Below are 26,480 nucleotides of genomic sequence, written 5' to 3'. Positions count from 1 at the left end.
TTGCATTCCCGCTTCTGCTATGAGTCCAGAGATGGGTGAGCCCATGGATGTGCCATTGATTTGGACTCTGGACTTATAGCAGAAGCGGTAATGCAAACATTAGAACAGTCTTACCGCAAATTCAACCCAATCTCTGGGTCAGATATGTGGATGACACCTTTGTGATCATTAAAAACACAGAAATAGAGAACACACACCGGATCATCAACGCCAAATTCACAGGAATCCGATTCATTAGAGAGGAAGAAAAGGACAACCAACTCCCATTCCTAGACGTGATGGTACAGAGAACACCGAAAGGAGAATTCACCACAAAGGTATACAGGAAAGCCACACACTCAGACCAAGTCCTGAGCTATGAAAGCAACCACCCAACACACAAAAGAAGTTGCATCAAGACACTGCTCAATAGGGCCACAACACACTGCAGTACACCAGAACTGCAAAAAGAGGAAGAAGAACACCTATACAATGTATTCGCCAAAAACGGATACCCATGCGATTTCATCAACAGATGCCGAAGGGAAAGACAACGGAATGAGGACATGCCGCAACCCAAAGGACTAGCCACACTACCATACATCAAGAGCATTTCCGAACTGACAGCCAGACTGCTTCGACCACTAGGACTCATAACAGTACACAAACCAACAGCCACTCTCAGACAGCAACTCACCAGAACGAAGGACCCGATACCCAGCATGAGCAAAACCAATGTAGTGTACAAAATCCCATGCAAGGACTGCACAAAACACCACATAGGACAAACAGGAAAACAGCTAACGATCCGCATCCATGAACACCAACTAGCCACGAAATGACATGACCAGCTATCCTTAGTAGCCACACATGTAGGTGACAAGCAGCATGAGTTCGACTGGGACAACACTACTATTATAGGACAAGCCAAACAGAGAACAGCCAGGGAATCCCTAGAGGCATGGCACTCATCCACAGATTCAATCAATAAGCACATTGACCTGGACCCAATATACCAACCACTGCAACGGACAGCTGGAACTGACAACCGGAAGTGGCAGAGACAAAGCACTATAAATGCTGGAGGAAACATCACAGAAGCACTTCACAGGAGGCTCCCAAGCACTGAGGATGTCACCTAGGCAGGGGATGAAACGTCTGCAGCACAAATTCCCAGCTCGGCGAACAGAACCACAACAACGAGCACCCGAGCTACAAATCTTCTCACAAACTTTGAATTCCATGTCATTACCTCTACACAACAATTTTCCCAGGTTGAGAGAAGAGGAGAGAAGAGGAGGGAGGAGGAGACAGGGAGTGAAGGTGGCACAGTGGCTCAATGGTTAGCACAGCTGCCTTACAGTGCCAGGGACCCTGGTTCAATTTCAGCCTCAGGGGACTGTCTGTGTGGAGTTTGCACATTGTGTCTGTGTCTGTGTGGGTTCCCTCCAGTTTCCTCCCACAGTCCAAAGACATGCAGGTTAGGTGAATTGGCCATGTTAAATAGCCCACAGTGTTCAGGGATGTGTAGGTTAGGTACATTAATCAGGGGTAAATACAAGATAGTAGGATAGGGGAATGAGCCTGGGTGGGTTACTCTTCAGAGGGTCGGTGTGGACATGTTGGGCAGAAGGGCCTGTTTCCACACCGCAGAGCTTCAATTCCGATGAGACCTTCTACGAGGCTAACAGAAAGGAGAGTGTGAGAGATAGTCCCTTGGAATGAGGATGACACTTGTTCATGGCAAGAACCTACATATGGAGGCTGCTGTCTAGCAGCTAGTGCAGTTCTGGCTGACCAGGAAAGTCTTCTGCTCTCATGGTCTCCCATTAGAGGGATTTACAGATTAATGATCAACTTTCATTCTGATACACTTCCATGGCCATCAAGCTCTGAGGATGTAGGGACACTGCCCACTGTGCCACACTGTTTAAGAAGGAGTGTTGGAGAGAGTGTCCGAGAGATGGCCTTGGAAATCAAGAACTAGAAGAATGGGGGAAGGCAAGGATTAGAGAAAGTGACGAGTGAGGGAGAGAAGAATAGGGAGGAGGAGACAGGGAGTGAAGAAAAGAGAAAGGGATAGGTGAGGAAGAGGGAAAGGGAAGGAGAAGAGCATGGTGGTAGAGAGAAAGGGAGGAGGGAGGGTCATTGAATTCTCATCCTGAAGGAAAGAAATGATTTTTATTTGTGCTGAGTTCCCAGGAGTTTCATTAGTGTTTATGTTCTTCTGTTCTCACATCCCAATCTATATTCAAGCTGACACATGCTCACTGTCAACAAACTGAGATATTTCCACATGATAGCAAGCCCATTTATTATAAGAGCTTTGTTCACTGGTGCATAGAACATAGAACAATACAGAGCAGAACAGGCCCTTCGGCCCCCGATGTTGTGCCGACCTGCGAACCATTCTCAACTCGTCCCCCTACACTTTCCCAAAATCATCCATGTGCTTATCTAAGGATTGTTTAAATCTCCCTAAAGTTGACTACCTTAGCAGGTGGGGAATTCCACGCCCTTGCCACTCTCTGCGTAAAGAACTGGGGCTAATTTCTGCAATAGCTGTTACATTCAAAGGGAATGGATTAGTTTCTGATCCTTAGGCAAGAGGCAGACATTGGTGACTTGCAAAGAGGGTGTGCCTGTTAAACAATGACACCCATACTTCTGCATGGAACATTCGCATGTGATCTGCCTGTCAAACCCAACTTGGCATTTATATGCGTAGCTATATAAACATAGTGAAAGATTCCCAGGTGTTTGTCATGCTATCTATGATTGTTTAACTGCAGAAAACCTTTTTTACAGAAACAGGCGATTTGGCCCTGATAGTCTATGCTGGTATCTTTGCATTTCTCTCACTGCCCTGTAACTGTGGTAGAGGCGGAAATCCTCATGAATGTTAAGTAGTTTAGACGTACATTTGCTCAACCAAGGAATACTAGGCTATGGACCAAGCAGCCTTAACACCTCAGAGAGAGAGAGAGAGAGAGAGAGAGAACGCAGTGCTTCCTCAGCACAGCTTAGAATTTGCGTTTGGGTAGTGGTTTCCTAACCAGAATGCTACCCAATGAGACATATTTGATTCCTTCAACTTTCAGCATTATTCCAACGTAATTCTGTAAATGCATAATGTGTTGCAACATTTAAAAAAAAGAGCATTTTGAAAATTTGGGTACAAGCCACTTTTTAGCATAAAAAATGAATATAGATGTAGAACTGATGAATCAGGTCTAACTGAAGTGTTAGGATATTTGTTCCCCTTCAGGTGCTGACTGACTAACAATGTATAATCAATATTTTCAACAAAGTTACAATAAAGAGAACTCTTAAAAAAAATTAATGTAACCAGTACTTCAGAAACAGTGATTTAAGTTCCTAATTTGCTAGTCTTACCATAATTGAAGGTTTTCAGTAAATGCGACTCATGGCTGTCAGTGTCTGGAGTTTTGGAGCTTTGTTTTATTCTGTGCACTGTCCAACGACACTCTGAGAGATGCTGCAATCAACCGAGCTCTTCTTTAATACAGCAATCGCAAAAGTTATTCAGCCGGCAAAACCAGTTGCCCAATGTCACTGCTACAGGCAAATTCCATAAATATAATTGAGCTGTTGCTGGGCAACAAATAAATTTACTTTTCAACCAAAGCAGGTTGATATTACAGCAGTAATGTCACTGGGCCAGTAACCCAGTGTCCCAGACTCATGGTCTGGGGACCCGATGGCAGCTGGTGAAAGCTAGGAATGAGAGTAGGCCATTCAGTCCCTTGATCCCGCTTCACCATTCTAGCTCATGCCTGATCATTTATCTTATTGCCACTTTCCAGATACCATAATGCCATTAGCATCTAGAAATCTTTGAAGATATTATTGACTGAGTTTCTGGGTCAATTCTGGGACAGAATTCCAAAGACTCACACCCTCTTGAGGATATAATTTCTCATTGCAGTCATGAAGTATTTGGAGACTGTGTCCCTGGTATAAGATCACTGAACCAGGGGAAGAATTATTTCTACATTGAGCTAATTAAGAACATTTATAAGATTCAATGAGATCACTTTTCATTCTTCAGAGCTCTGAAGAATGCAGGCCCAGTCCCCTCAATCCCTCCTCAAAGGACATTGCTGCCATCTCAGGGAATCACTCTGATGAGTCTTTGGTCCACTCTCTGTATGGTGGGTCCTTTTTTAGGTAATGGGACCATAATGGCACATCATACTCCATACAATTAATGCCTTTTATCCACAGTATCCTCAGAACCCATCACACTGTGGATGAACAAACATCTACTAATCTCTACTTTAATTATACCCTAAGATTGAGCTTCCACAGCCCTCTGGGATAAAAATTTCCAAAGATTCACAACCCTCTGACTAAAGCTATTTTTCTTCACCTCAGCCCATGTTCTTAAACTGTGCTCCTAGTTCTGGACTCACCAAGCAGGAGAAACATCTTACCTTACTCCCTCATCCCCTCACCTCCCTCAGACATCCGACACCCCTCGATCCCAAACTCTGACTGAACCCTGTCCCTCCTGCAGCAGTCACAGAATGTGGCAAAATCCCAGGTTATCTTTGAGAAGGTGATGGTGAGCTAGCTTCCTGACTTGCTCAGTCCAATTGGTGACATAATCTAGGGCAAGTAATGTTTTCATGACTCCCCACAAAACCCAGGATTGTTATTCCAGTTGGCTGAGCTGCCCTCCCAGGCTTGAAACTTCCTTTTTTTGTTTACTACAATCTGGAGATGAGAAGTGGAATTACCCACCTTTCAACTCATTCTCCAGGTGGAAGGAGGTCAAGGTGAAGGTGATAGGCCAGATTGGGGGTGGGGGTGGAGAGGTCAGGAAAAAGATCGCAGGTGCTTAGGAGTTAACTAAAGTTAGTCTCGGTAATTGTGATCAGAAAAGCTTCAATCTATTTGGTCCCAGTTTATTTGGTCAAGACCAGCAATTATTGCTCATTCCATACTGCCTTTGAAAAAGTGATGGTGCACTGTCCTCTCAAAAGTTTGATGTGTTGTAGATACATCACAGCACTGTAAAGGACAGAGTTGCAGGAAGTTAATCCAGTAACAATGAAGGAACAGTGATGTTCTGTGGTACAATATGTGTGGGTATTCACATACACCTGCTGACCTTTCCCTTCTAAGGGTGGTAGTGGTCAAAGATATGGAAGGTGGTGTTGAAGAAGCCATGGTGGAGCCATCTTGTAGATTGATGTTGAAGGGAGTGAATGTGAAAGGTGGTGAATGGAGTGCCAATCAAGCAAGATGTTTTGTCCTGCAGGGCGTTGAACTTCTTGAGTGCTATTTCAGTTGCATCCAATCCAGGCAATGATAAGGGAGTCAGGAAGTGAATTACTTATTGCAGAATTCCTAGCCTTGGATTTGATTTTGCAGCCACAGAGTATATTTAACACTTAAAAGTATTTAGATGTGTTCTTTTGATGCCAAGGCTATGAGTCTAGAGTGCAGTATAGGAAAAGCACAGCAGAGCTAAAAATGTGTTGTGGAAAAGCGCAGCAGGTCAGGCAGCATCCAAGGAGCAGGAGAATCGATGTTTCGGGCATGAGCCCTTCTTCAGGAATGAGGAAAGTGTGTCCAGCAGGCTAAGATAAAAGGTAGGAGGAGGGACTTGGGGGAGGGGCGTTGGAAATGCGATAGGTGGAAGGAGGTCAAGGTGAGGGTGATAGGCCGGAGTGGGGGTGGGGGCGGAGAGGTCAGGAAGAAGATTGCAGGTTAGGAAAACTTTGCTGAGTTCGAGGGATTTGACTGGTGGGGGGAGGGGAAATGAGGAAACTGGAGAAATCTGAGTTCATCCCTTGTGACCATAGCAACACGACGGCTGGAGGAAGAGCGCCTCATCTTCCGCCTAGGAACCCTCCAACCACAAGGGATGAACTCAGATTTCTCCAGTTTCCTCATTTCCCCTCCCCCCACCTTGTCTCAGTCAAATCCCTCGAACTCAGCACCACCTTCCTAACCTGCAATCTTCTTCTTGACCTCTCCGCCCCCACCCCAACTCTGGCCTATCACCTTCACCTTGACCTCCTTCCACCTATCGCATTTCTAACGCCCCTCCCCCAAGTCCCTCCTCCCTACCTTTTATCTTAGCCTATTGGACACACTTTCCTCATTCCTGAAGAAGGGCTCATGCCTGAAACGTCGATTCTCCTGCTCCTTGGATGCTGCCTGACCTGCTGCACTTTTCAAGCAACACATTTTCAGCTCTGATCTCCAGCATCTGCAGTCCTCACTTTCTCCTAGAAAAGCACAGCAGGTCAGGCAGCATCTGAGGAGCAGGAGAAATGATGTTTCAGGCAAAGCTCTTCATCAGGAATGGAGCTGTGAGCCTCGCGGGTGAAGAGATAAATGGGGAGGGGGACTGGGGCTGGGGGGAACGTAGCTGAGAGTGTGATAGGTGGATGGAGGTGGGGGTGATGGTGATAGGAGGCTGGAGTTGATAGGTGGGAAGGAAGATTGACAGGTGGGACAGGACATGAGGATGGTGCTGAGCTAGAAGGTTAGAACTGTGGTAATGTGGGGGGGGAGGGGAAATGAGGAAACTGGTGAAATCCACATTGATGCCATGGGGTTGGAGGGTCCCAAGGCGGAAGATGAAGTGTTCTTCCTCCAGGCGTCGGATGGTTAGGGAATAACGATGGATGAGGCCCAGGACCTGCATGTCCTTGGTGGAATGGGAGGAGGTGTTTAGATTACTTACAGTGTGGAAACAGGCCCTTCGGCCCAACAAGTCCACACCGACCCGCCGAAGCGACAACCCACCCATACCCCTACATATACCCCTTACCTAACACTACGGGCAATTTAGCGTGGCCAATTCACCTGACCCGCACATCTTTGGACTGTGGGAGGAAACCGGAGCACCCGGAGGAAACCCACGCAGACACGGGGAGAACGTGCAAACTCCACACAGTCAGTCGCCTGAGGCGGGAATTGAACCCAGGTCCCTGGCGCTGTGAGGCAGCAGTGCTAACCACTGTGCCACCGTGCCACCGTGTTGAAGTCCCTTTTCCTCCCCGGCCCTATCTACTTTCCACAAAGACTATTCCCTCCACAAGTCCCTCATTAGGCACCTTCTCTCCAGCCCCATCTCCCTCCCAATTATGTCTCCACCCTCTCGGCGCTCAGCCCCATTCCTGATGAAGGGCTTTTGCCTGAAACATCAATTCTCCTGCTCCTCGGATGCTACCTGACATACAGTGCTTTTCCAGCACCACATTCTCCACTCTGATCTCCAGCATCTGCAGTCCTCACTTTCGCCTATACAAGGCTATGAGCCAAGTGCTGGAAAATGGGATTAGAATAAATAGGGGCATGTTGTTGACCAGTGCAGACTCAATGGGATGACAGGTCTTTTCTGTGCTGAAGACCCCCATGACTCTGTGATGCTATGTAATGGGTCCAGTTCAGTTTATGGTGCATAGTAACCTCTAGAACGTTGATAATGGAGAATTCAGCGATAGTACAGCCATTGAACATTAAGGGATGATAGTTAGATTCTGTCTGGTTTATGAGATCAGTAAGATGTATAAAAATGAGGCTTATTGTCTTCATTTATCTGTTCAAAGTTGCATTAATTGCTCTGCAATCACTTATATGGAATCTCCATAGTCTATGATGGATTTGTAAAATAGAATGACATCAGGTCGACCCACCTAGACAGGAATTTGATTAAATCCTGAATACTTGCTTTGCTTACAATGTACAAATTAAATCCGCAGGGAATATAGTTGCCATTCATCCTTGTCTGAAAGTGAAGGTAAGGTACATTCTAGCTCATTGAAATCCTGGCAACATTTATCCCTCAATCAACATCACAAAGAGAGATTGTCTGATTATTGACACATTGCTGTTTTTGGGAGGTTGCTACATGCAAATTGATTGCTGCGCTCTTTATATTACTCAGAGGTGCAGTGTTGGACATCAATTTAAACATCAGACAACACCAGGTTATGGTCCAACAGGTTTAGTTGGAAAAACTAGCTTTTGAGGTGCTGCCTGTTCATCAGGTGGTGAAAATTTTTAACTCTTTACAATACGATAGTGACTACATTCAACAATGCAGTTGATTGTCAATGAAGGATTTTACAATGTTTGGTGACCATGGAAGGTGCTATTAATGATAAATCTTTCCTTCAATGGAATAGACAGCTGCTAACATCTCCGGGACACCTGCACCAATCAACCCCACTGCCCCGTGGCCGAACATTTCAATTCTCCCTCCCACTCTGCTGAGGACATGCAGGTCCTGGGCCTCCTCCATCGCCACTCCCTCACCACCTGACGCCTGGAGGAAGAACACATCATCTTCCGCCTCAGGACCCTCAACCCCAGGGCATCAATGTGGACTTCACCAGTTTCCTCATTTCCCCTCCCCCCCACCTTATCCCAGTTCCAACCTTCCAGCTCAGCACTGTCCTCATGACCTGTCCCATCAGTCAACTTTCATTCCCACCTATCCTCTCCACCTTTCTCTCCGACCTATCACCTTTACTCCCACCTCCATCCACCTATTGCACTCTCAACTACCTTCCCATCCCCCCACCCATCTCTCCACCCCCAAAGCTCCCAATCTTAATCATGATGAAGGGCTTTTGCCCAAAACGTCGATTTTCCTGCTCCTTGGATGCTGCCTGACCTGCTGGGCTTTCCCAGCATCACTCTGATCTTGACTCTAATCTCCAGCATCGGCAGTACTCTCTTTCACCTAGCTGCTAGCCTGGATCTACTTTGAACCTATCCTCCATATTTTAATGTGCATTCTCTGAATGTGTCTGACAACGGCAATCTGGGACTTCTTTCTCTGCTCATTGATCCTTTTGCCTGAATCTGATGAGCTCAGAACGCCTCCAGAATTGCCTTCCATTTTCCAGGAATCAAAGATTAATGTTCTCATTTCTGTTCTTTCACACAGTGAATAGTGAGGGTCTTGAATGCATTGCTGAGTGTGTGTTAGAGGCAGCTTCAATAAAGGCCTTCAAAAGGGAATTTGGCTGTGATTTGAAAAGGAACAATGTGTAGGGAATAAGGCAAAAGGACGGGAATAAATGAACATTCATTTGAACAGCAGGCACAGATATGATGTATTTAATGGTCTCCTTCTGCACTGTAATAATTCGAATTTTGTCATTGATTCTGCTTTCAACAATGTTTAAAAAGAAATTTAGAAAAGCTCTTCTTATTTGCTTTTGATCACATGCTTTTGCCTCCTATATATTGGATAAGGGACGAGAATGTAAATGGTATTTGATTGATAATTAATCTGTATATCATCTATTCTGGTAAAGAGAGCCTGTGTTCTTTCTAACAAAATTAAAAATCACACAACACCAGGTTATAGTCCAACAGGTTTAATTGGAAGCAGACTAGCTTTCGGAGCGACGCTTCTTCATCAGGTGATAGTCGCTCCGAAAGCTAGTGTGCTTCCAATTAAACCTGTTGGACTATAACCTGGTGTTGTGTGATTTTTAACTTTGTACACCCCAGTCCAACACTGGCATCTCCAAATCATTCTTTCTAACAGTGTATGAAGGTGGGCGAGTGTGAGAGAATGCTAGACTTGGGTGTCGAATCAGATGGCAAGAGACTTCTGTGACAAGATCTCGAGGAGTATACCTGATATCTGACCTTTTAAACAGAAAGAAAAAAAAATGGGGTGATTTTCTGGTGAGTTTTACCTTGTGTTTTACAAACCTGTGGCATTGACAACACTGCAAAACTGTTTGAAGGTTTTGTTCTCCACTGAGCTGACCTTATGTACAGTTTCTACAAGCCCCCCAACAAAATGTGATCGTTAAACAGAGCAAGATGTACTTTGTGTTGACCGCACCTTTAAGCTCAAGTCATTTTTGGATCGGTAATTTCGATCTTGTATCTGTGTCCTTGTCTTCTTAAAGGGACCACGACTGCAGGAATTAAAGGAAAGTTAGCCGGTATTGTAAAATAATGTCAGAAATGTTGAAAGCAATTATATACGTGTAACAGGTAATGGCACTCACTGCCTACTTTATTGTTGCACTCATCTTGTACACAGTCAGAAGATCAATTGGCAGAAAATAGAGACTGAATATGGGGAACGATTACTGGAAGTAAGGATACCTATACAGCAGGATGTGAAGAAGGTAAATGGTATGTTAGCATTCACAATGAGAGGATTCGAGTACAGATGTCTTGCTGCAATTGTACATGGCCTTGGTGAGACCACACCAAGAGTAGTCTGTGTAGTTTAGATTAGATTAGATTCCCTACAGAGTGGACAGGCCCTTCGGGCCAACCAGTCCACACCGACCCTCTGAAGAGTAACCCATCCAGACCCATTTCCCTCTGACTAATGCACCAAGCACTTTGGGCAATTTAGTATGACCATCCACTTAACCTGCACATCTTTGGACTGTGGGAGGAAACCGGAGCAACTAGACGGAACCCACGCAGACACGGAGAGAATGTGCAAACTCCATAAGACAGTCGCCCGAGGTTAGAATCGAACCTGGGTCTCTTGCACTGTGAGGCAGCAGTGCTAACCACTGAGCCACCGTGCTGCCCCCTATGTTCTGGCTATCAAAGGAGAACAATGAAGGTTTACCAGCTGGGATGCCAAGACTGAAATGAAGACAGACTGGATTGGTGAGGATTAATGAGGAAGAATGGAAGGTGAGGGGAAGCGGTCTCACCCTAACCTATAAAACTATACAAGTCAAACCTAGGAAGGATGTTACCAACAACAAGCAGCTCGAAACAGAGATTACACTTTCAGAATGGCCAGTTAGGAGTGAGATGAGGAAAAATATCTTAACCCAGAGAATGGTGTGCCTGTGGAATTCAGTACCACATAAAATGGTTGAGGCCAAAACGTTGACTGTTTTCAAGAAGGATATAGATATAGTTCATAGGGCTAAAAGAATCAAAGAGTAGGGGGAATAAGGGGGAACAGGGGACTGAGTTGCATGCTTATCCGTGATCATATTGAAAGGCCTAATGGGTAAAAACAATGACTGCAGATGCTGGAAACCAGGTTCTGGATTAGTGGTGCTGGAAAAGCATGGCAGTTCAGGCAGCATCTGAGGAGCAGTAAAACCGATGTTTTGGGCAAAAACCCTTCATCAGGAATACAGGCAGAGTGCCTGAAGGGTGGAGAGATAAATGAGAGGAGGGTGGGGGTGGGGAGAAAGTAGTATAGAATACATTAGGTGAGTGGGGGAGGGGATAAAGGTGATCGGTCAGGGAGGAGGATGGAGTGGATAGATGGAAAAGAAGATAGGCAGGTAGGACAAGTCATGGGGACAGTGCTGAGCTGACCTGAGAGGCCGAATGGCCTACTTCTGCTCCTATTTCTATGTTTCTATGCACCGATAGAGGCTCCAATTTTCTTTCTTACGCATGGCTTATCAGGAATCCCTCTCACTCTTACCAGCTCTATGCATGTTGGTAGGATGTATAGAAGTTGATTATCAACCTGTTTGGCCATGCTATGATTATATCTTCATCAAGCCATGGAGCGGGGCTCGAACCTTGAGTTTTGGCTCAGAGGCAGGGATGCTGCCCACTGCACCTCAAGACCTCCAGGACTATTCTGTAATTCTGTCACATTGAATGTGGCTCCTTGTTGTGACCATGATGTTTGTCAACAATAGTGATATTTACTTTTTTGGTATAAGACCATAAGACATGGAATAGAAATAGGCCATTTGGCCCATTGAGTTAGATCTACCATTCAATGCCATCATGACCAATCTGATAACCCTTAACCTCACTTTTGGCCTTTTCCCAAGCATGGAGAATGAAAGAGTTGAGCTGTAATTGAGAAATATTCCAGGCACTGGTCTTAGGGTATTTATATGTAATGAAAAGGACTAACATGCTGACTTCAGACAAATTGTAAAGAGAGATTCAATGTCCAAAGCTCTCTGAATTTTAACGGGACTAGATTGGGTTGGGATGTCTGGTCGGCATGGACAGGTTGGACCGAAGAGTCTGTTGCCATGCTGTACATCTCTGACTCTATAACTCTATGACAAGTTGGCATTTAACACTGGAGATGACTGAAGCATCTAATTTTGTTTGGTGCCTAGATTCTTGATTAATGGCCATAAATGCAATGACAAACTGACTGTAGTCACTGAACCTTCATTGTACGATAGGGAGCACAGATTTCTTCAACATAAATAGGAGCATAATTAGGGACAAAGGGTCATTGGTTGGGGGATTGATTTGACAATTCCATTATTAACTCACACACCAAGGGGACAGTGGAAATCAATTCATGCGGAAATCTTTTGCTTTTAAATGTAAACAGATCATCAACCATTAGAAGCAAATAGGAAACTAAATTTTTATTTTAAACTAGATTTTGAAGGTGCAGTTTAGATTTTCTATAAACCAGGCTGGTGAGTTTGAGACCTTAACGACTGAGCATAACTGTTTAGTTTTGTATTTCATAAGAGATAAGATTTATACATTTGAATTCAGTCTATATTAATTTGCATCTTTGGGATATGGCTCCAGTTATATTCGGAGCCTATTCTCCTCTGGGCACCGATCAATGCTGCTGCTTCTCTGCATCTCACTCGCACAAATCCAAACCACAGCCAAAGATATCCGGCCACGTGCTTGCAGAGTTTGTTTATAGGGTGTGAGAAAGTTTTCTGCATTAAGGAACTCACTCCATAGGTGCGCCCCCTGGTCAAAAGTTTGTTACTTTAATCCAGTTGTGTCTTTTTCAGGTGCTTTTAACTCAATGACATGAGATAAGTCAGTGTCGATCAACTGATTGCAGTTAGTTAAATTGTAGAGGTATTAGAATTAGTAACTTCAGCAAGATGGATGATCCTCCTACTTTATGTAGATAATAGCAGAAGGACCCTCTTTGAATTAGTAGTAATTAGCTGTCATAGTGTTCTAGTGCTAACAATTAATATATCCATCACATATTTCTCAAAAGGTCTTTGGGGAGGGAATGAGAGAACTTCAGTCACAGGAAGCAGCATCACTTGCACTGAGGTGACAGGTATTCTCTCATTAACCTATTCAGAGATATTATTACACATTTCATAGAATCCACATCATGGGATTAAGCCAATTGGTCTGCAGCGGGACTTAGAGTTCTCATCCCATTGAAAAGGTTGAAGTCATCATTGCCCTACCAAACTATAGCACTGTTCTCTCATGCAAGACAAGAGTGATGGTGATTTAACCTGAGGTTCATCAAGCCTCAGATGGGGGGAGAGGTTGTGAAGAAGAGTCCTTCATAGTAGTCTCAGTAGGTGTGGGAATTGAAATCTTCTAAGAGAAAGTGAGGACTGCAGATGCTGGCGATCAGAGCTGAAAATGTGTTGCTGGAAAAGCGCAGCAGGTCAGGCAGCATCCAAGGTGCAGGAGAGTCAACATTTTGGGCATGAGCCCTTCTTCAGGAATTCCCGAAACGTCGACTCTCCTGCTCCTTGGATGCTGCCTGACCTGCTGCGCTTTTCCAGCAACACATTTGCAGCTGGGAATTGAAATCACAACCAGCCAACTAAGCTAACGACCCACTTACTCCTTCATCTAACCATATCAGCATACATTTCTTAATATCTCTTTCATGGCCTGAGGTTGGAGGAAGGGAGATGTGGCAGGAGAGCTGAGAGAAGGATGTATGCAGGAGATGTGATTGTGTCTGGGGAGAGAGGAGGTGTGGCCAAGGGAAGTAGATAGTTATTTGGGGAAGTGGGACAAGTGTTGTGTTGTATCTCACAGTCAGTATGTCTTTCAAACATGCTAATGATATTTTCTGCAAGGTTTGTGAAGGTTTGTAACTCAGGTTGAGGTTTAAGGTGTAGATTTGCTCGCTGAGCTGTAGGTTTGATATCCAGACCTTTCATTACCTGGCTAGGTAACATCATCAGTGGCGACCTCCAAGTGAAGTAAAGCTGTTGTCTCCTGCTTTCTATTTATATGTTTGTCTTGGATGGGGTTCCTGCAGTTTGTGGTGGAGGAGAACCACCTATGCAACGTATTCAAGAAGAACGGATACTCAAAAAATACAGTCCGCAGATTCCTCAAGAACAAACCATGACAAGTAGACCAAACACAGCCAGAAACCCTAACCACCATACCATACATCAAAGAAGTTTCAGAAATGACAGCCAGACTACTAAGACCCCTCAGAATCCTAGTAGCACACAAACTCACCAACACTCAAACACTAACAAACTTAAATGACCCAGTACAACCCATGGACAAAACCAATGTTATCTACAAAATTCCATGCAAGGACTGCCACAAACACTACGTAGGACAAACAGGAAGAAAGTTAGCCACCAGGATACACGAACACCAGCTAGCTACAAAAAGACACGACCCCCTCTCCCTCGTAGCCCTACACACAGATGAAAGAAACCACCAGTTCGACTGGGGACAGCACATCTATCCTGGGAGAGGCGAGAGAATTCCTAGAGGCTTGGCCCTCGAACCACAACGTCATAAACAAACACATAGATCTAGATACCATCTATCAACCCCTCAGAAAACAAACAGGAAATGACATTACCACAAACCCCAGGAACCCCATCCAGGAGAAAGATATAAATAGAAAGCAGGAGACAACAGCTTCGCTTCACTTGGAGGTCACCACTGTTGATGTTACCTAGCCAGGTAATGAAACGTCTGGATATCAAACCTACAGCTCAGCGAGCAAACCTACACCCTAAATGCTAATGATATCAATATTGTATCTTAACATGTGACCTAAATTATAAACTTCATTTTCCATCTTAGTATAGGACCAGTTGAGGCATGAAACTATCGAAAGCTTGCTGCTCTATTATAATCTGACAGTTTACCATTAGCCAGACATTTATGTGCCTGTACATGCAATGTTTATGTATAACCAATAGTTGTAAAAATTGTCTGTTGAGGTCTTCAATATTATGCCATTCACATCTAATTTCTTATATTATGAGGAGTAACATAAGTATTGCAACAAAACAACAGGCTGCATGCAAAATAAAATCAGGAGGGAGTGATTATGGAAGAGTGGGTTACAGGAGAAAGGGAGCTGGGTGGGAATGAAGGAGGACACCGAGGGGAAAAGGCCGCTAGCATTTTTTTTACCTTTTTCCCAAATCTAATAATGCCGTGTACATCAAAATTATACAGTCCTTAAATTAAATTGGGATAATTAAGAGGTCCTTAGGCATAAATTTATACGCCTCACATCCCTCACTTAACAGTTGAAAGCAGCTCAGAAGCTAAATCCATTCACCATGCTTACATTAGGCTGAATATAGGAAGGATGTTGTGAAAATTGAATGGGTTCAGAAAAGATTTACAAGGATGCTGCCAGGGTTGGAGGGTTTGAACGATAGGGAGAGGCTGAATAGGCTGGGGCTATATTCCTTGGAGCATCGGAGGCTGGGGGAGAGGGGGGTGGGTCTTATAGAAGTTTATAAAATCATGACGGGCATGTATAGGGTGAATGGTCGAGGTCTTTTCCCTAGGGTAGGGAAGTCCAAAAATGGAGGGTGTAGGTTTAAGGTGAGAAGGGAAAGATTTAAAAGAGCCAAAAATAGAAATTGCTGGAAAGGCTCAGCTTTTTCTGCTGAGCTTTTCCAGCAAATTATATTTTTGTCTCTGATTTATAACATCTGCAATTCTTTCAGTTTAAAACAGACCTGAGGAGGAACTTATTCAAACAGAGGGTGGTACATGTATGGAATGAGCTGCCAGAGGAAGTGGTGGAGGCTGGTACAATTACAATACTAACAAAGCACCTGGATGGTTATATGAATAGGAAGGGTTTAGAGGAACATGGGCCAAATGCTGGCAAATGGGACTAGGTTAATTTAGGATACCTAGTCAGCATAGATGAGCTGGACCGAAGGGCCTATTTCCATGCAGGACAACTCTATGACTCTATGTTTGAAGGAAAAAGGATTTCTGGACTTTTGTTCACTGCTTTGGGGTCACAGTATACAAACAGTTATTTTTTCTATGAAAGCCCAAAGGTTTCACCAACTCATGAAAAAGAAAATGATCTTTCTCATGGAAATGTGGCTTGGTGCAATTAAAAATTTAGTTTTACCAGATGTCCTATCAGCTGTATGAGAGGGAGAATTCGCTGGTGGATTTAGATCTCAGGGGAAAATTATAATATTTGTAGGGCTTTGGGTTTTGGTTCAGAACCTTACCGCTACAATCAAATTGGGGTGGGGGTCGGTGTGGTGGGTGAACCCCTGAGCTATGTGAGAAAGGAATCTAAAGTAAAGAGATTTTGCAAAGTACTGGTCAGACCACAGCTAGAATATTGCGAAATGTGATGGGTCCCTTCCCTATGGAAAGACATATTGGCATTGCAGATAGTCCAGAGAAAGTTCATTTGGCTCACCCGGGCATGGGGAGGACTATCTTTTCAGGAGGTGTTGAGTAGGTTGGCCAGGTACTCACTGCAATTCAGAAAAATGAGCGACAGTTTTACTGAACCATTCTTTGGGAATTTGAGATCTGAGAGGCTGTTTCCCCTTGTGAGAGCGACTACGATCAACAGATATAAACTCAGAATAATAACACCGTAGGGATTCTAAGGTGTCGCAGATTTAAGGTAGAGATGAGGAGAAATTTCTTCTTTCAGGGGGGAGGAAGTAGACCAAGACTGAATTATTAAGCATACTCAAGGCAGAGACAGATTTTTAATCAGTAGGGAATCAAGGGTTTTGGGGAAAAGGTGGGAAAGTGGAATTAACAGATCAGCCATGATCTTATTAAATAGCAAAGTGTTTTGACAGACTGAATGGCCCACTTAAAATCATAGAATCTCTACAGTTTGGAAACAGGCCATTTGGCCCAACAAGTCCACACTGACCCTCTGAAAAGTGTCCCACCCAGACCTATTCCCCTACCCTATTACTCTACATTTATTCCTGACTAATACACCTAACCTGCGTATCCCTGAACACTGTGGGTAATTTAGCATGGCTAATCCACCCCAACTGCACATTTTTAGACTGCGGGACTCGAAACCAAAGCACCTGAAGGAAACCCACAAAGACATGAGGAGAATGTGCAAACTTCTGCTGGTGCTACGTCTTGTGATCTTATTATCAATTTTTGGAACAATCACCCATTGGTTAATTAGGCAATTAGTAGTCAGATGGCACACTCACTGTCCAATTAAAGACAGGGATAAGCAGTCAAAGCTGGAGAACCAATCAGAAACCTTTGACCATTTCAGAGGGCAGTCAAGAGTCAGCTGTGAAACTTTTGGGCTGGAGTCACATGTAGGCCAGACCAAGTAAGGATGGCAGATATTACTCCTTAAGGGATATTAGTCAACCAGATGGATTTTCACACCAATCAATTTTAGTTTCATGGTGCCTGTTATTGAGACCCGCTTTCAATTACTGATTTGTTAATAAATTGGATTTGAATGTCATCAGTTTCCATGGCAGAATTTGTATTGTTGTCCACAGAGCATTAGCTTAAGCTTTCTAGATTATTAGCTTAGTACAAACTCATGCTGGCTTTACCAGCAACACCAATATCTCATTAACAAATACATTCTCAAAGAAATAAAGTACCACTATATCACTGTCTCCACCATTATCGCAGAAGGAATGGAAAAATTCCACATTTTTGAAGCCTGAGGAAAAACTAATTTTGTAATACAACTATCTCACGCAAACTGTTCCAAACCTGACCATAGCCTGCTGCAGAGATTCCAGGCAGATTGTTGACCAGTTCAGACTACATCCCCGATCACTAAATATGTTATAAATACCAATAGCCAGTCATCAAGCAACCAAGCAACAAAGTTAATTGCAATCCTAAAGTAGGGCTCTTGTACTGCAATGGTAGAGTCCCTACCTCCAAGCCAGGAGACCGAGGATCAATTCCCATTTACTCTCACTCATGTCATAACATCTCTGAAATGGTGGATTAGAAAACATAAATAACCCATTGACAGCCATCCTATGTCAGCATTTCCAATTAAATGACGAGTTGTTTTTACCTGTACAGCTGCATGCATTGTTGGCATTGACTGCAATGGAGGTCCTTCATTCATCATTGGTAATTACTGCAGTGGACTTCTCAGCTTTTCCCTTTTCCAATTTGAAAAAGAAAATCAAAAACAAGCAGCTAACTGCTTTAAAGAACCTCAAGCTTGACCATTTTGCATTGACTTGAAAGGAAGGACAATGTGTTTGTTTGAAAATAAAGTTTCTCTGCTGCAGGACAGAGAAAGATGATTTGCTGTGTCACTCTGACCTGTGCTCTCTCCCAGATGTCCATGTGCATTGTTCTATCCAAGTACAAATTCGCAGTGGGGAAGAAGGCTGTTTGGAAACAAATGGTCAAGATGTAGTATTGCCTGCGAGGCTTCAGCTGTTACTGCTTCATGGAAATGAGAGAGAGAGAGAGATGTTCATTTATATAGAAATGAGTCAATTACGTGATTAGCTCTAGGGAAGAACTCTGTCATGTGGTTCCATTAGCTGCAAGTTGTTTGCTGTAGATATGATCTTTTTTCCACAATCCGTTAATATTTAACCGGGAGATTTTTTTCAGCCTCCACATCTCTAATCTAGTATTTTGCATGATCAGTATAGTTATCTACAAAATATCCAGAAGCTGGGCGGATGCTATTTGTTAGTCACAGGTCCAATGGCAATAACACAGTTTAGACTTTGACCAGTTCAGTGGTAGCTGCAGTGTTGCAACTTTAAACCTTCAAACCACCACTTATAGCACCGTTTCTTAAACAAGCGCTTCTTCCGCTGTCAAGTTGAGTCTTTGCTCCCTCTGTACAGGTGTACACAGCAGCAACACTAGATGTTGCTTAAAGTGAGATGCCAACCTGGTGAAGGTGCAACAGTGGACTAACTATGTGACAAAAAGTGGGAAGAGTTTACAATAGACAGGGCAAAGAGATCTCACAACAAAGGATCACATCAGAGCTCTGCAGTCCTGTCACAAACAGATGTGAGTGGGTGGGGGACATTTAAGCAACTAATCGAAGGAAGGAGTTACCAAATAAAATGGTTTGCCTCTGTGATGGGGATCCCAATACATCAGTGCAAAAGACAAACCTGAACCATTTGTAATCATTGTTAACCAGAGGTACCAAGTGGATGATTAATCTTGGCTTTCTCCAGAAGTGTCCATCTTCAGCCAATTAGATTGACGTCAGATGATATCAAGAAATGGCTGAAGGCACTGAACACAGGAAAGGCTGTGTGTCCTTGCAGGATCCCAGCATTAGTACTGAAAATTTGTGCTCCAGCACTCGCTATGCTCCTATTCAAACTGTTCCAGTCTGGCTACAACACAACAATGTGGAAAAATAGTCCAGATTGCCCTGTCCACAAAAATGCTGTACAAATCCAATTTGGTCACTTATGAACCCATCAATTTACACTTGATCATCAGCAGAATAATGGAAACAATTGTTGATTGTGCTATCAAACAAAACCTACTCAGCAATAACCTGCTCACTGATGTTCAGTATCGGTTTCACCAGAGTCATTTGACTCCTGATCTTATTAATGTACTGGTCCAAAATGGCAAAATAATTCAACTGCAGAGGAGAAGTGTAATTGACTCTCCTTGAATTTGAGGCATCATTTGATTGAGTAAATTGAAGTTAATCAGTTTTGGGGAGCTCTTCACTTTTTGGTGTCATATCTAGTCTAAAAGGATGATGATTTTGTTGTTGAATGTCAATCATCTTAGTCTCAGGACATTGCTACAACAGTTTCTCAGTCTCTTAGGTTCAACCATCTTCATCTGCTTCATTAATGACCTTCCCTCCATCACAAAGTCAGAAATGGGGATACTTGCTGATGACTTCACAGAATTTGGTCCATCTGCAACTCCTCATATACTCAAGTTATCTATCCCTGCCTGCAGCAACACTGAGACAACATTCAGGTAAGGTTTATAAGGAACAAATACACAACAAAGAAGAGCCTAGGTAATGACATCTTCAACAAGAGGGAGTGCAACCATCTTCTCTTGGCCTTCAGTGGCATCACTATTGCCGAATCCACCATTATCAATATTCTGGGGTTTAGAATTAGACCTAACTGGGCCAGCCATAAAAGTAATACGGCTAGGAGAATACGTTAGGAGTTCTGAGGTGAATAATTCAACTGACTTCAAAAAGCTTGTTCCCCCCATCTGCAAGGCACAAGTCAGGACTTTGACGGAATACCTTCTACTTGCCTGGATGAGTGCAGCTCCAAAAAACTCGAGAAGCTTAACATTAACCAGGTCAAAGCAGTTCACTCGATGACACACCCTTCACAAGATGGATGTCACTATTCACCAAGCCTCCTCTGATAGCACCTTGAAAATGTGTGACTCTGCTTCCACGCTGCAAGACTCTGTGAGTATTTATGAGTTTCTTAAAAAGCAAGAGCAGCAGATACATAGGATCACCACCACTTGCAGGTTCGCCTCCAAGCCAGTCACCATCCTGTGTTCTGAGAAAGAGTCACTGAACCTGAAATATTAACTCTGATTTCTGATACTGCCAGACCTGCCGAGCTTTTCTGGCAATTTCTGTTTTTGTTTCTGATTTCCAGCATCCCCTGTTCTTTTGTTTTTTTTTCTTCACTCACCATCCTTACCTAGGAGGTATTGCTCCTTCATTGTTTGCTTTGATGTCTTACCAGGGCAATGGCAAAGTCTGAAAACTCAGGAGGTCTGGGTTTGTGAAATTCATGTCAAAAGTAGCATTTTTGTTTTAGCTCCTTTTGGCTCTCAGCAGCTGTTCAGATGGAAAGCCTGGCTGTTGGGTGAGCAGGAGCCTACAGCCAGGGACCTCTGGGGTACTGACCCCAGCACCTGAGAGCTGATGAGGCCTGAGATCAGGAGGGAAGTGGTTGACAGCTTCCTGGATGCAGTGGGACTGGTTGAGCTCAGGATGATTTACTTACTTTGGTAAATCCAGCAGCTCACACCTAGCTTTCACTACCACATTTCCCAGCCTCTGGAAAACCCATGCTACTGCTGAAAATCTTCAAATGGTGCTCCCAATTGCCTCTCCACAGTGGGACACTCACTCTCATAGTCTTGTGTTGCATTTTTATGGTCACCCTCCCCAGATTTAATTATAAAATGATAACCCTGTTGAGCGGCTCAGTGGTTAGCACTGTTGCCTCACAATGCCAGGGATTCAGGTTTGAGTCCACCCTCAGGCAGTGGAGTTTGCAAATTCTCCACGTGTCTGTGTGGGTCTGCTTTCCTCCCATTGTACGACAATGTGCAGGTCAGACGGATTGGCTGTGCTAAATCGTCCACAGTGTGCAGATTAGATGGGTGAGCTGTGGGACATGCAGGGTTACCGGGTGGGTCTGGGTGGGATGCTCTTTGGAGGACCATTGTGGATGTGATGGGCCAAATAGCCTGCTTCCAAACTTTTGGGATTCTGTGATTCTTCTATGTCCTGCTGGGGGTGGGAGGGGCAAGACACAATTTAGAACTGCATCATTTAAAAACATTTGTAACTTCACCATTTTTCCTGTTGCACTTTCTTTATTAAAGCAGCTTGTGAGTTGGACAGAGTACTTCACACCATGATTAAGGAGTTTCCACAGTTTGTGGAAGGCTCTGCCTGATTGACACTTTAATACAGCCCCAGGATCCCAGGGGAATGAACATGATTTGATTTGAATTCAAAAACAGTAAGGCAGAGCTGTAGTTCCACAGCATCCACGCATTTCACTCATTTGCTCCTCATTGGATTAATGTGATACAATTAAGATTCTTTGGACAGTTAGCAGCTGTGCTCGTGATCAGGTTTAATTTTGAGATGGCCTTTCTGTTTCCTTTATTGTTATTACAGTCAGATTTACTTCAGGCACCTCATCAAAATTTTTGCACAGAGTATTTTATCTTGTCCCCTGTTGCATAATTGGTGCTATATTAATATTAAAATTAATGTGTTCACAAACAAAGCATTTATGATTTTAATTTGAAAGTAAACTGTGTAGGTGTAATGATGATGCTTTTATACCTTGGTGCCTACTGATTTAAGCCCATACATAACATAATCCCATCTGCAAACACCTGCTGCTCATAAACCATCTGAGAATTTTTGTGTTCCTCCAGTTTGATTTTTTTACGCTACCCTGATATTAATCATTCCTCATTCCAAGTCTGTAACTTCAGCTGCTGAATTCCCTCCCTAAAGCTCGTCACCTTTCTACTTCTCTCTCTCTCTCTCTCCTTCAAGATGCTGCTGAACACAATTCTCTTTGACCAAGCCTTTGGATTTCTCCATCCTAATATCTCCTTCGCTAGTACGGTGTCAGAGTTTGCTTGCTAATCCTTGCTACATATGAGGAGAAAGTGAGGACTGCAGATGCTGCAGGTCAGAGTCGAGAAGCCTGACATGTAGTGCTTTTCCAGCGCCACACATACTGACTCTTGCTATGTAGTACCCCATTAAAATTGCTATATAAATGAAAATTGTCATGAGCGAGACCTCCTAATGGAGGAAATTGCAGGGATTTGCTCTCAATCTTCCACCCACTCACCATTCCTTAACTAAAGGATTACTAGTGAATGGAATTCATGAAGCATTGCTGAGCTGTTCTGAACAATAATTAGACTTAATGAAATCATGTAAAAATGCCCTTCCTGCTTTGCTGTAGTCATGTGACCTCCACTGTGAGGCACATCAACTGGGAGAAGTAGCCTGAGACACTTCAAAAAATAATTCATTCTGAACAGATTGCTCGCTCCTACACTCAGAACACAACATCTTCTGTCCGAAAGAGATGAGGTAGGTACCTCTTGCTCTTGGTAGAATTAGTCCATACAAACTGGAATTTAGAGGATTGAGAGGTGATGTTATTGAAATGTATCAGGATTCTTGGGGAACTTAACAAGGTAGACACTCAGTGGTCATTTCCCCTAATGGGACAGTTTAGGACCAGAGGGCATAATCACAGAGGAAGGAATCTCAAATTTAAGTTACCTGCAGAGGGTTGTAGCTACTCGATCATTAAGTATATACAAGGCTGAGATAGACAGATTTTTAATCAATAAGGAAATCAAGGTGAAATAACTCTACAGAGCCTAGTATTCCATCACCTAGTCACCCTTTACTTACACATACATATATCTGACATTGATCTGGCATCCTAAGATCAAGCTCTCAGAGTGAACGTAACCTCTTACACTCCTGATTATATCTGTCAGTCAGGGCTCTCTATCAGGCCCAGGTTAAGAGCCCTAACCTGGGAACTCAGAAACAATGAGATCCACCTGGCTGACCTTGTTGCAATCACTACACAAGGGAAAAAGACAGGAAAGTGGAGTTTGAGGAGACAAAACCCGATGGGCAGAATGGCCCACTTCTGCTGTGATATCTGTTATGCTTATTATCAGATCAGCCAAGATCTCATTGAATGGTTAAGCAGACAGAACGGGTTAACTGTCCTAATTCTGCTCCTACGTCTTATAGTTTTATTGACTAAAACTTCTTCAGATAACCATCAAAGTTTTTTTTCAAGGTTAAATAAGTCCTACAAAGAAGGTAGTATTTGTTCCCTGTGAAGTACAGAAAGTATTTAATTAAGGTGCAACAAAATTTTTTTGGGTAACTAAAGAGAAACTGCTTCCATCAATGAGTGGGGCAGTAGCTAGATGACGAAGGTTTAAAATAATTGACAGAAGAACCTAATAGAGGATAAAGAGAACTTGTTCACAGCTAGGCATTATGGTTGATTGGACATTGGAAAAACATTCAACAGAAACTTTCAAAAGATAGCTGGAAAAATATTTGAAAAGTGAAGAAGAGGTGTTTTGGGTACAGACCAAGAATAGGGGAACCAATAGTACTCTGAAAGAGTCAGCACAAGCATTTTGAACTGAATGGCCTTCTATTGTACAATCATATGAAATACTACAGAAATGCTGGAATTATATAATAAGTTAAACAATGTTAGGAAAGATGTGGAGGAGGTGGTGTTGAACTGGGGTGGACAAAGTTAAAAATCACACAATGCCAGGTTATAGTCCAATAGATTTATTTGGAAGTACAAGCTTTCGGAGTGACGCTCCTTCATCAGGTAACCTGATGAACTAGTTACCTGATGAAGGAGCAGCAGTCTGAAAGCTAGTGCTTCCGAATAAGCCTGTTGGACTATAACTCGGCATTGTGTGATTTTTAACATTAAGAAAGAAACAAGCACAGAGAAGGCTGGAGAAACTCAGCAGGTTTGGCAGTGGAGAGAGAAACAGAGTTAGTGTTTCAAGTCAGGTCTGATTCTTCTTCAGAACTGAAGAAGATATTTCCAATGAAGACACAGTTCTGGAGAGGAATCACACTGAACATGTTAACGTGTATCTCTATCCACGGATATTGTCAGACCTGCTAGGTTTCTCCAGTCTTTTCTGCTCATGTTTGAAATTTCCAACATCTGCAGTATTTTGCTTCCATTAGAGGATTTGAGCTACAGGGAGAGGCTGGACAGGCTGGGGCTGTTTTCCCTGGAGCGTCGGAGGCTGAAGGGTGACCTTATAGAGGTTTACAAAATTATGAGGGGCATGGATAGGATAAATAGACAAAGTCTTTTCCCTGGGGTCGGGCATAGGTTTAGGATGAGAGGGGAAAGATATAAAAGAGACCTAAGGGACAACTTTTTCACGCAGAGGGTGGTACGTGTATGGAATGAGTTGCCAGATGATGTGGTGGAGGCTGGTAAAATTGCAATATTTAAGAGGCATTTGGATGGGTTTATGAATAGGAGTGGTTTGGAGGGATATGGGCCGGTTGCTGGCAGGTGGGACTAGATTATGTTGGGATATCTGGTCAGCATGGACAGATTGGACTGAGGGTCTGTTTCCAAGCTGTAAATCTCTATGACTCTATGACTCATAACATTACAAATGAAGGTAGCCTCCTTGACCATTGACACACATCACAAATCTTATGATTTCTCCATGTGTTTCCCAGCAAGCAAGCTCTGTATTGGGCTTATGGATTGTGAGATCCTCATTTTGATATCCGGTTTACGTCGATGGTGTTAAATTCGTGGCCTATGATTTAACATTGGATAAACTGAGCACATTCACTCTTTGGGTTTCTCACAATGCAGGAGTGATTTAAGACATGGAGTGCCAATGCGCCTGGCAATACTTGGGATGGAGGAAGCAACAATGCTTCCTAAAACTGTCTACAAACAATGAAGTTTTCTTTGCCTCCTGTCTGGGTCAGGTCAGGGCTATGGGGAGAATGCGGGTAAGTGGAGTTGAAATGCCCATCAGCCATGATTGAATGGTGGAGTGGACTCGATGGGCCGAATGGCCTTACTTCCACTCCTATGTCTAATGGCCTTTTGGTCTTAATTTGTAGAGATTGTTTGCTGTGATCAGTCAACATGATGGTGTCACTCTCACAGAATGGTAAAAGGCTACATTAGAGACAAAAAAATGGCAGTATCTGAGAAGAGAGAGACTGAGTTAACATTCCAGTACAACGATCTTTCATTAGACATGTGAACTAAATGGATCTCGGTACTTTTTGATGGAGTATTTTTAATAAATTCCATCAGCTGAAGTTTAGATGATGACATTAACCCATTCAAGCATTCTCATTAAATAATTGGCAATGATTAGAAAATCCTCTGGCTCGATTTCAACCCGAAATTCTGTGAAAAGTTGGGCCATCAGGTTGAGAAAAGACAGATGTCCTGTGAGCCAACCCTGCAGCTTACTTGGAATCCTAATATGAACATTTGGAAACAGTTGTATCTCCAGTCACTATCACACCTCCTGTCATTGGCAATCCCTGAATGTCTTATGATGACTGCGGCATATGGAGGTAGAAATTGAAGAGACAATTTCTTGCGCTGTTTCAATCTTTGTCCAAATGATTCTGTCAGGTTCTGTGCAGACAGATGACTTTGGCACATCTCCACTTGTGCACAGGCGTTTGAATTCTCTGCTGAAGATTACATTTTATTATTGACAAATGGTTAATTAGATAATTAGGATTGCTCAGAGAGCACAGCAATGATTGCAGTGCCACTGTGACACCGACAGCATTGTTTAAAGAACATTGGACAACTGTTAATGAATTTCAATATAGATTAACTGAAGATTCCAGGCAATCATATGATAATGGTTCAGCAGTTTAATTCAGCTATTTAGAACTTCGGATTTTCCATCATGTTCTGAAGCACCTGACTGGTACTAGATTAGATTACCGACACTGTGGAAACAGGCCCTTCGGCCCAACAAGTCCACACCGACCCGCCGAAGCGCAACCCACCCATACCCCTACACTTACCCCTTCACCTAACACTACGGGCAATTTAGCATGGCCAATTCACCTGACCCGCACATCTTTGTGACTGTGGGAGGAAACCGGAGCACCCGGAGGAAACCCACGCAGACACGGGGAGAATGTGCAAACTCCACACAGTCAGTCGTCTGAGACGGGGATTGAACCCGGGTCTCTGGTGCTGTGAGGCAGCAGTGCTAACCACTGTGCC

General features: G+C 43.5%; 1 protein-coding gene across 2 annotated transcripts in view; it reads right to left on the bottom strand.

Annotated features, from left to right (window-relative positions):
- The window catches only part of LOC132829627 (transmembrane protease serine 5-like), a 46,013-nt gene extending 42,519 nt beyond the window's left edge, over nt 1-3,494 (bottom strand). For both annotated transcript variants that reach the window (XM_060846941.1, XM_060846943.1), the window contains exon 1: nt 3,376-3,494. In XM_060846941.1, coding sequence (XP_060702924.1) covers nt 3,376-3,378 — 3 coding nt within the window. In that variant the 5' untranslated portion in view covers nt 3,379-3,494. The remainder of the gene's footprint in view (nt 1-3,375) is intronic.
- Nucleotides 3,495-26,480: the final 22,986 nt, after the last annotated feature.

Source organism: Hemiscyllium ocellatum, chromosome 29 (genome assembly GCF_020745735.1).
Source record: "Hemiscyllium ocellatum isolate sHemOce1 chromosome 29, sHemOce1.pat.X.cur, whole genome shotgun sequence".
NCBI lineage: Eukaryota > Metazoa > Chordata > Chondrichthyes > Orectolobiformes > Hemiscylliidae > Hemiscyllium > Hemiscyllium ocellatum.
This window is presented reverse-complemented; position numbering and strand designations above follow the sequence as displayed.